Below are 11,342 nucleotides of genomic sequence, written 5' to 3'. Positions count from 1 at the left end.
AGGTCAGGACTCATGGTCCAGATGCTGATGGCTTGCAGGAAGGTGTGAGATTTGAACATTTCACGGAGTGATCGCATTTCATGCTTTTCACCCCCAAATTAAAAAGCTAGGATGTCTTTGCCAAGAAATCTAGCATAAATAACAAGAAAAGAATGGGTTTGGCAGACCTGGGGGAAGAAATCTTGACCACCAGCTTGCCACCACATCTCTGGGTGTTCAGTGAGGAAAATGCTGTCTCCCCACGGAACGTGAACGAAAGGCAACAGGTGAGCCCGTGCTGCCCACTGAAGGTTCTCTACAGGCCACCGTAGCCGTCAGTCACTGGGTCGCGAGGTGGTAAAAGACGCACATTTCCCGCTCCCACCTCCGCTCCGTGCTCCCCACCGTTCCTCTGCAGGCAGAGGTGTGGAGCGTGCAGAGTTCGCTCAAACACAAAACCGACATCTGCTCCCGCGTGAGCAGACACTGTCGCTCAGAGACACATCGATGTGTGGTCTTCTGCTTTTCTTTTCTAAATTGGATAATAATACACATTTAACGTGTGCTTGCTACTCAAAAGGATCTCTCTTAGCCCCTTTCCTTCCCTGTCTGTACCCTCACCTCGAGTGTAGGGTGACTAACACCTGCAATCGGGTTTATCGACTTTTTGCATACAAACAAACGCAAGTATTCCAAGTATTCATACATAGTGGTTGAATTTGTCATTTCTTTTATAAAAACTGGATTATACTGGAAATATTTCTGGGTTGCTTTTACACACGATAGTTGTCTGTCATGGTCAATATATCCAATGTTGTCTTCCCTTTTCAGGACTGCATCATATTTCTTGGTATAGACATACCAAAAGATATTTAAGCCATTGCTTAATCCATTAATGTTCTGGTGGCTTCCATTTTATTTCTTGCAATGACAAACAGTGCCAGAATAAATTTCCACATGTCAAAAATCCTAACCCACACCTTTTTTTTTTTCCCTACAAGGTAGAAGCCTGAATGTAGAATTACTATGCTCAAATCAATGTTCATTTGATTTTGAAAAAATAGACACTGCCATCCAGATTACTTTCCAAGAAAGGGTCTAGAAATTTACATTTCCAGCAGCAGTGTGATAGAAAATCTTTCCCCTCACCCTCAAGAACACTGAGAGAAATCCAGTTAACGCTCCCTCAGTGGTAAAGAGGGAAGGGCTCCTCACTCTGCTGTTAAGAAAACAGGGTATGCTTTGGGGAAGGTGGGGGACACACAGCAAGCCGCCAAAGTGAGTGTCATAAGTTTGGGGCTCTGTGGTAAGGCACTCGGGGAGAAGATACAGGGTAATATTAGTCTCTGAAGAATAAGCCTGCAAACAGGTAACGGACGCGTGAGAGATGCTCAGCCTCACGATCGCTAGGCAAACAGTCGGAGCTGCAGCGTCACAGCCCTGCACACCTGCCCGGATGGCCGTGACCAAAGCTGGGCCGCAGTCAGTGCTGGGGTGTGTGTGGGGGGATCCGGGCCTTCGCACGGTGCCGATGGGGATGCAAAACGGTGCAGTTGCTCTGGGGAGCCGCGGAGCAGGTGGTCTCCGAAAAGGTAAATACAGAGTCGCCGTAGGACCGCGCAGCTCCGGTCCTTGTCCAGAGAGTGGAAAATCTGTCTTCACGCAAAACTCACACACAAAGCCTGGAGCAGACTCACTCCTTAGAGCCTACAAGGAGAAACCCCCAAGTGTCCACCCGCCGAAGACTGGCGAGACAGGGAGCGGGAGGATCGCTAAAGCGACACGGGTTTCAGAACGCCACGTCCGGGGGAGGAAGACCCAGGCTGGGCCCAGGGAGCTGTCGGAGAGGGGACCCGCGCCCGCTCCCTTTCTTACTGCGTGCTGCTCAGAACATCTGCTCTGTCTGCTGCCATCCCCACCCCCAACTTGGGCCACGAAAACGTGGGAACCGATGAAAGGAAAAGCAAAGAAAGGAAGGTTCCAGAAGAGAGAGGTGGGATTCTAAGCAAAGTTAAAGACATCGGCGCATCTGCAGCAGCAGAAGCCACAACAGCTGAATCGGGGAAGCAGCTTCGGGGTCGATCGGCAGCGGGGTGGATAAAGAGAATGTGATGTTTACACACAGTGGAGTCCTACTCTGCCAGAAGGAAAGGTAAACTTGAGTCATCTGTAGGAAAACCATAATGTGGTGTGAAATAAGTCACACAAGCTTACACATCACAGGGTCTGTCTCACGTGAGAACCCCAACATACAAGCCAAGGGAAAAATAAAACACGGGTAACAGGAAGTAGAAAGATACATGATTCTCAAACGGGAGGGGGACCCAGAGGTGGAGGGAGGGGGAAGGGAAAGAGAAAAGAATTGAGGAATGCTCTGCACGTGCACCAGCTCCCCACAAGGAATGTAATCATTATATACTGCAAACGGGTGCTAATAAAAAATAGAAACAAAAACGTTTTAACCAATGAAGGGAAGGAACCTAAGACTCACTTCCGGTTTGGCCAGGGAATGCCCCCCACATCTGAAGTTGTAACCAAGGAGCGGGCTCTGTGACTGAAGGTGTCCTCGGGGACAGCTCCATATCCCAGAGTCTGAGGCTACGCTTGGCAAGTTCAGAAACTGGAACTTTTAAATTTATTTTTTCTTGTTGATTGACTGGTTGTGTCAGACTCTCACTATGTATGTATTTCAGGCTGGCCTTGAATTCACTGTGTAGTCCAAGCTGCCCTGGAAGTCTCAGTGGTCTTCCTGCCTCAGCGCTGGGATTACAGGTGTGCACCACCAGGCCCGTTGAACTTTTCTAAGTCACCTGAAGAGACGCAGCCTTTAGAGGTCACTTCTAGAAAGACTGGTGAATCGATCCCACACCCAGCTCACTGGTGCAAGATGAGGTACAGCACTGTGACAAGGGCCGGCTGCTGGCTGTGTCCCACCAGCCCCTCTCTGGGAAGCGCGAGGAGCACCTAACTGCAGACGGGGTGCCCTGAGCAGGCACTGAGTGGGACTGCAGTGATCTGCTGCTTCCGGCTAGGACGGCCTGAAGATGACGAGGTTGACGACAAAGGCACAAGGTCAGGTGTGGCCCACCGTGGTCCACTGGGGCAGCAGCGCTGAGCTCGGGCAGCGCCGAATGAGGATTTATTTTGACTGGGAAATCTAAACTGAGAGTCCCGCAGTCAGGCTGCCCTGGGAGGCCACTTACGGCCATGGTGCTGTGGGTCCTGTGCTTGGCTCTGGGTCTCTTACAAACACGAAGATGACCACTGTGCTTTCCAGGACCCGTGTCTTTGTATTGAAGTCCCACTAGAGCGGGGCACAGTGCCCACGCCTTAATCCCCTCTACTTGGGAGGCTGAGGCAAGAGGGTCATGAGTTTGAGGCCAGGCTGGGCAACTTAGGGAGACCCTGTCTGAAAAGCAACAAAACAGCAGACCCATGGAAGGGTAAGTGTGGGTGTCAAAGGGACGCTGATTTTAATCGATGCTTCTCTGTACCCTTCCATCTCCTCCCCACTCTCAGACTAGAGACTGAACTTAGGGCCTTCACACTGAGCTACCTCCCCAGTCCTTTATTATTATTATTATTATATTGTTATTAATTCAGTTTTGAGACAAGGTCTTGCTAAGTCGTGCAGGCTGGACTTGAATTTGTGACCTTCTTGCCTCAGCCTCCCACAGAGCTGGGATCACAGGTGTGGGCCACCACACTCGGCAGTAGCTATGATTTTTGGCACTGGTCGCCCGTGATGCTTCACCCAGGGGTCAGGGGCAAATGTTTCTGCTCTCAGCACAGTGTAGCAGAAGCACCGTGCCCGGGGAGCACTTTTCAATTCAATAAAATTATCTATCTATCTACATATACATTTTAAAGAAAGTAAAATTAGGCAATTTTTCTTTTGAAGAATAAAAAGGAAGAGATTAATTTTAGAAACTTCTTATCAGGTGCAACAGAGACATTCTTCTGTTTTTGAAAAAAGACATCTTCTGGGGGATAAATCACGCGTTGGTCTCTGCCATCCATTAAGCAGTGAGGAAAAAGCAATTAAAAAAAAAAAAGACAGGACTAACATGATAAATTTGCTAGAAAAGAATCAAAGAAGGAGAAAAACGAGGCGCTGTTATTTCCCCAAGGATCTGTGGCATTTTAGGCATAAATGCACAGTGGTAAAGTCCGGTCAGGCCCCGGTCAGGCACAGGTACAGCCGGGGTTGCGGCAGTGAACTTCCCTCTCCCATCCAGACTCCTCCGGTCAGCACAGATTCCCTAGAGCTCCCTCCTGAGGGCAGAGTCATTCTTCTCCTTTCACCATGAATGCTGGGAAACACAAATTCCTTCCAGGTTACACAGCTAGCGAGCAGCAGAGCCAGGACACAGGCCGAAGTGTGTTAGACCCCTGCACCGGGTCACTGCTGTAACAAGTGCAACAAGGGCTGTCACTGTGTGCCCACGCACAACAGAAATATATTATCTTACAGGTCCTGTGTCAGAGGTCCTATGTCAAGAGGCCATGTTCTAGAAGCTTCTGGGATAACCAGCTTCCTTGCCTTTTTCAGCACCAGCAGCTGCCTGTGATCCTTGGCTCGTGGCCCCCTCCTGTGCCTTCAAGGTCAGAGTGGAGCATCTTCAAGTCTCCCTTCGTGACACCTGCTCCTGTCACATCTTCTTTCCCTACTCTGTCCCTCCTGCTGCAGTGCTTACACTGGGTCCACTGGGACGATCCAGGATCATCCCTGCAGCTCAAAACCCTTAATCCCATCTGCTTTTGCCTGGAAGGTGACACAGGTAGGTGTTCTGGGGATTAGCTCGTCGCAGGAAGGAGGAAGGGTGTCCTGGGCGCCACACTCGTGTGCCCTCCCGCTCTGTAAACAAATGCATGCTCCAGTACTGGAACTCTTGGTGGGATGCTTTTGACTCCAAGAGGCAAAAATTGGCTCTGGAGAGAGATGAGGAAAACATGCTTTTCAAATGGGGAGCACAGACACAGGCTATGAGCGGACACTTGAGGGCAGGATCCTCTGTGCTCTGACTGCAGTGCCTTGTGGAGTCCTGGGAGCCTCTGCGGCCCCTGCCCCACAATGCAGAGCCACCCGAGTGAGGCAGTAACACAGGCTCTCTCCCCTTGTATCTGCACCTTCTTAAGCCATGCTTGTGTCGCCGAAGAACAGAGCTAATGCAATGACAGCTGCGTTATCTATGCATTCACAGAGCGTGGCTTTATGCTAATCCTTTGCCGTCTAGTCCTGAGGGAGAAGGTGCAGGACATTTGCAAAGATCAAGCCAGAAAACATCTCTCTCCTGAGATGGTGAGATGCCTTTTGGGTGTTTCCTCCCCTGAACTGGAGTCTTGGGCCTTTTCTCCTCCTGTCAGCTCCTAGGTGGAGAAGATAAGCCATTCTGGGCCTTGTCCTGCCTCTTCCAAGGCCCCGCTCTCTGTAGCGGTTGTGGCACCAGCCTGGCTCACATCTTCCTCAGTGATGCCACCTTCTACTCCCAGGATGACCAACTGGGATCAGCCTGGAGGTCAGTGGTGAGGTTGCATTTTCTATGCCTTCAAATCTCTGGACCATCGGGGATTCTGTTTCTCCTTTGTAATTTGCCAAAGTCTGCATGTGGACAGGATGCACAGGGTGCCTTGCACTGAGCTGCAGGGGCAATGAGCTCCACCCCTAAGACGGTCTGAGTCTCTGAAATGCAACAGGTTCAGGTAACACAAGTGACACCTGTCACCACACGTCATATAGTCAAGAAGCTGCCAAGCAGGGCCAGGTCTGTCTGACTCTAAAAGCTAATAGGGTTTTCACTCTATTGCTTTTACCTTATCTGTTGCAAATCCTTAGTCTCTCGCAGCTGTCTTACACACTCAGAAGAGACCAATACTGGAATGGATTGTATTATTATTATTGTTATCTTATTATTTTGGGGGGCAGGTCTTGCTATGTAGCCCAGGTCTGTCCTTGAACTCATGGTGATCCTTCTGCCTCAGTCTCCGAAGGGCTGGGACTACAAGTGTGCACCACCATGCCCGGTAAAGGATGAGTTGTATTGTATCCTGGTGAGATGCTGAAAGCCTAATTCCTGCAAATGTGAGCTCTTGGGAAACAGGATGTTTAAAGAAGATGGATTTCCATTAATGGACACACGCTTGCAGTCCCTGGCGTTTGCATCCCTGTGTGCAGCTGGGACACGCTGTGGATGACCAAGTCAGGATGAGGTCATGAGGACGGCCCTGACCCAATGTGACTGTGTCCTTGTCAAAGGGGGGATCCGGGCCCCAAGACAGACACACGCAGGGTGCAGACACACAGCCAGGAGAGCGGCCTGGGATGGGTCCAACCGTGCCTGCCTGGGCTCTGCACCTCTGGCTGTAGCACCGTGAGGTGAGACTTTTAGGTTTCAAAGCTGCCCCAATTCCTGACGCTTCTGCGACAGTGGCCCCAGGAGATGAACACAAGCGAGGGCCCAAAGGGAGCCTGTAGCTTCTCGCTCCAGTTTGTTTGGCATAACCGGAACCAAAGGGCCCGCGCCCCAGGGCCCGCCACCCTGCCCGCTGCACTGACCTTCACTGCAGTGTTGGACGGTACACGCCGATATGACCACTGGCGTCCCGTTCTGGCTGCACTCGCTGTCCGATGCCGCCTGCAACACAATGGGTACCGGTCGTCTTCGGGGGAAATGGAAGAAGACAAGGGAGGAGCAGCCCGGGACCCTCAGAACAAGCTTCACTTAGAGGCTGTGCCTTCAGAAACTGCGCGGCTCTGTACACTGCCCGGAGTAAGGAGCTGACTCACCGCAGAGCCGCAGCCCAGCACCCGCGGAGGCCACTCGCACCCCATAGCGGAGATGGGACCCTGAGGCCAAGCTCGGCACTGTGCAGCTGGGGCAGAGTGAGAACCTAATGGGCCAGTTTGCAGACCTCGCTCTTTTCACGTGTAGAGGGCACAGACTTAAGCCACGTGCAGTACACATGTGCGCACACACACACACACACGCGCACACACACATACCAGCCAGGAGCTTGCTCAGCAAACTTGTCAAATACAGGAAGTTCAGGCTCGTGTGTGTGTGTGTGTGTGTGTGTGTGCGCATGTGAGCGTGTGTGTATTTCTGTTCCATTCTCCCTCCCTCCATCTGCACGGCTGCAGTTTCTTTCCAATTTTAGGTTATTGCCTTGATTGTTTTCTTTTCTGTTCTTCATTATAGATATTTAAAAGGACCATGTAAGACATGTATACACACGCATACATGCTTACAAGGAAAGAAAAGTATTTGCAAAAGAGTATATTGCAGCTAGGCATGGTGACACATGCTTTAACCTCGCTTTGTGAGGCTGAGGCAGGAGGATCACAAGATCTTGTCTCAAAATAGAAAATAACAGGGCTGGGGACTTAGCTCAGTGGTTCTGCCACCTGCTTCACAAGTGCAAGGTCTCAAGTTTGATCCCCATTACAAAACAACAAAAGAAAAGGATCAAAATAGAAAATAACAAATAAATAGAAAGGGCTGAGGATGTAGCTCAGTCATAGATTATCCCCAGTATTGCAAAACAAACAAACAAACATTAGTTGAATGTCAATTATACATTAAGTGCATATAATGCTCTACTTTGCTATTACAATTTTTTTTGGTACTGGGGATCGAATTTGGGGCCTTGTGCTTATGAGGCAGGCAGTGGTGGAAGCACTGAGCTAAATCCCAGCCCTGCTACTTCTATTAACACTAAGAATATATGTTAATAAATATGGGGAGGGGGGAAAAGTGAAAACCTGAATACCAAGTCCTAACGGTAAGAACCTCCAGGGTGGATACAGAAGAATTTCCCTTTACTTATATTTTTGCAATGATTGTAATTATTTAAAATAACTCCATGTTCTTGGGTTTATCATTAACCCTCCCAAGACATAGCTATGATGTAAACATCAAATTGTGGCCCCACCACAATGACTGGTGTTCTCAGGTCAGTACCTGTGCAATGTGAGATTCGGGGGCCACAATTTCCTGAAGGGCTTTAGCACCGCTTGCCAATATTTAACAGCCAGGAGATTTGGTTAGTGCTGTTGTCCAGTTTCCAGGGCAACACGAAGATCCAGGCATGCTGGCAGTGGCTACTCCTTTTCTTACTGCCTGGCTCCGGGAAGCCCAGTGTGACCAGACTTAGCTGGGCTTGGAATCATTCAGGGAGCGCAAGAAATGACTGGTGCCCGCCCCACCACCAGAGGCTGCGACGGTGGTTGGGTGGGGCCCGGCACCGGAGTTTCCAAAGCGTCCCAGGGAATGCTAACATGCGGTTTGAGGCCCATCCTGTCCGCGTTTCCATTTCTAAGCCACTGATTTCTTCAGGTGCAGCCTTCTATTCTGCACAGAAATTCCCTCTGCCGTATGATCAATACTATTTCATAGCTACCTCTCCTGTGGGGATTTCCATAGTTAGCAATGCTCCAAGTTGTGAGCTGGATCAATATAAAAAGCCCTGAGGGAAAAAATTCAGGCTTTCTGCTTTCTGCATGTAGAAGATCCAAAAAGAAGTATTTGGGTTTGGGGGCCTCAGTTCTCCAGAGCAGACGACTAAGGGGCTCCCTAAGTAGCCATTCTTGACCTTGACTGTCTGCCCTCACAGTAGATGCTTTCTGATCACTCAGCCTGCCTCAGTCCCACACAGTCTTGGTTTGTTTGGTCTACAGGCGTACTCAGGCATTCAAAGTTTTGAAAGATTCCTAGGGGTCTCTAATGTGCAGCTAAGATCTCGAGCTACTGAGCTAACACTGGGCTTCTCATCCTAGCAATGGACTTTCGGGGCTGGCACGTTCTCGGGCACGGTGAGGGGACTGTCCTGTGTGCACCGTAGTGGTGCCACAGCAGCGCCAGCTTTTTGGGCCTGAATGCTACAGTCCACCTCCCTGAGTTGTGACTATCAAAAACGTTTCCAGACACAGCCAAAAGTCCATCCCCAGGGGGAGCAGTTGAAGGGGAGTGTGGCGGGGAGACAGAATCCTACAGCTGCGAACCTACCTGGGAGCAGGCACCTGACCGGCTTCCTGGGTACTGCCCGTGGAGGTTCTTAGAGACACTGGCTCCCTAGGATTCCCAGCTCTGCAATTCCTGCTTTGTTCTTATGTGGCACCTCAGAAGCTGCATTTCTAACCCATGCTGTGGTGGACACCAGAGATCCAACCACGGTGGAACAACACTGAGAAGAGCACCTGTCGCCCACGCCCAACCTGGTGGGCGGCCGCTTGATCTTCCCAGAACCCCTGTGAGTAACAATGCCCCAGGCACAGCCACTGTACTACCTTGTAAGTGCCTGCTTTGCATTCGTGCTCTTCATCTTGGACTCTTTGTGGAACACTCATCTGGTTACCCATCGTTCCTGCAATCAAGAAACAAACAAACAAACAAACAAACAAAAAAAGAGTGAGGGAGCGAGAAAGAAATCAAAACCAAAGCCAGGCCGAAGTCTTACACCCACATGTGATGCTCAGGTGCACAGACCTGGCAAGTTTCTCGGGGACGTTGTTGTCACATGCCCAGGTGATAGGTGTTTTGGGGGAGGAGAGGAGAGTTTGAATCCTTCTATGCAACAGAATTAAAGTCCAAGGTAGCCTCAAATTTCAACTGCATTTCATTGCTGGGGCAGAAGCATTTATTGTCATGAGAAGTATATTAAAGATAATAAAGTTTTGTTCCCCTTTAGCTGGATTTATAGCTATCAGAGTACTGGCATCTATTCATAGTGCTGAACACTACTTGTAATTACATATTTATTTGGATACCTTTGCATTCAATCACTGAGCCAACAAAGACACACGGATCATAACTCTGCAGCTAAGGCTTAAGACTGTGCCAGGCACAAAGGTTATCTGCTATGAATTCAGCAGAACAGGCTCACTGACTTCACAGAGCTGAAAGTGTGCAGGTGGAGAGACAATGAACAAATGGAAAATAAATCCATAAACAGGCTATCCCCAAGAGTTCAAGGTGCAGGGGTTACAATTACAGAAGCTAGAGCCAGACTGCTGCGCTTCATAGCTGTGAGTCTTTGCCAGAGTTGACTGGTGTCTCTGTGCTTTATAAGATCACAACAAGGATCTATGCATAATGCTTATGATGAGGTCAGAACAATGCCTGACGCATAATAAATAGCACTTGTATTTATGAAACCAAATCACTCAGGGCTTCATGCTCTGAGTAAATGCGAATTGGTAGTGTCCTGGTAGAGGGCAGGGCTGGCAGTGCTGAGTAGTACAGGTTCAGGATGACCCCCGGTGTGGTCACCATCCCAGAATTGGAGGGATAAATGCAATATTTATGTCTTTTTCCTCAAAATACTGTGAGTGCCATCAGGTGAGAGGCAGAGCCATTTCCAACTCTGCACGTCCTGTTGCGTTAGCAGTGTTAGGAGCTCGGGTTGTGTCTCAGTTGAAGGGAAGGAATGACCTTTGCCCTCTCACTACACCTCTCAAGATTCTTGCGACAAAGATGATGGTGAGAGCCGTTGCGTTTGTGACTCCAGGCGCTTTGCCCACATTGGCTCCTGTCGCAGCCTCCCGCGTATTCCCAGCTCCTCACTCTCCCTACGAGGAGGAGGCCGAGCTCACAGGTTCACTGACCTGAGCAGGTTGCTATTTGGAGACGCAGCGCTGTGTGCCTCCCCCTGGGGTACTCCAGCATCAGGTCCCCCGAAGGAGGGAAGTGAGCTTCCAGAGGTCACCCAGGGACGCACATCTGCAACGTGACCCACTGAGGACCTGGCCTGCTCTGTCTGTTCTCAGAAGCTGTACCCTTGGCCCGACTCCACAGGTCGCCATTCTGCCCGATGGGTCCAACTCCACAGGCCGCCATCTTGGAGCCAAAGGTTCCTCGCACATGCGCAGTCAATGCCGACAAGGCCCCCGGAAGCCTGATCCATCAGCCCTGTGCTTTCCCCGGCTTCAGAACAAAAACCAGGACTGACCAATGTGTCAGTGAGCTTCCTGCTCTTGGTACGAATTTTTATTCCCTTATAATAGACACTGTGAATAACTGGAAATTAGAGAGGCCAAGAAAGGGCCATGGATTTCATCACCTCACCTGCTCTCCGGGGGAATTTGGTACATAATAATTTCTGGGGATTTTATGTATTTTCTAATTGTATCCTATAATAAAGCTGAGCACTGCTGACATCAATGGAATGCTTATTATTTTGCAATGTTTCCTGTTTACAAAATCCATAATGTGCATACTTACAGTAGATTATCACTTTCCATCTATACCTGGGGCATTATGAATATAATATACTATTGAGTCTTCAAGACCAAGGTCATAGCAATGGCCAAATTCAGCTCGCTCCAGGATCACTAGTGAGCTAAAGATGGGCTTTATGTTTGTAAA

The 11,342-nt window shown here is 49.7% G+C and overlaps 1 protein-coding gene across 1 annotated transcript in view; it reads right to left on the bottom strand.

Moving 5' to 3' along the window:
- Positions 1-9,342, bottom strand: part of Bcas1 (brain enriched myelin associated protein 1) — an 89,663-nt gene extending 80,321 nt beyond the window's left edge. The window contains exons 1-2 of the mRNA XM_033767180.1: positions 9,266-9,342; positions 6,536-6,614 (exon numbers count right to left, since the gene is read on the bottom strand). Of these exons, the coding sequence (XP_033623071.1) occupies positions 6,536-6,614; positions 9,266-9,337 (151 nt within the window). The 5' untranslated portion in view covers positions 9,338-9,342. The remainder of the gene's footprint in view (positions 1-6,535; positions 6,615-9,265) is intronic.
- Between the last annotated feature and the right edge of the window lie 2,000 nt (positions 9,343-11,342).

The sequence above is a fragment of the Fukomys damarensis genome, unplaced genomic scaffold (genome assembly GCF_012274545.1).
Source record: "Fukomys damarensis isolate Sample0158 unplaced genomic scaffold, DMR_v1.0_HiC HiC_scaffold_22, whole genome shotgun sequence".
NCBI classification, from domain to species: domain Eukaryota; kingdom Metazoa; phylum Chordata; class Mammalia; order Rodentia; family Bathyergidae; genus Fukomys; species Fukomys damarensis.
This window is presented reverse-complemented; position numbering and strand designations above follow the sequence as displayed.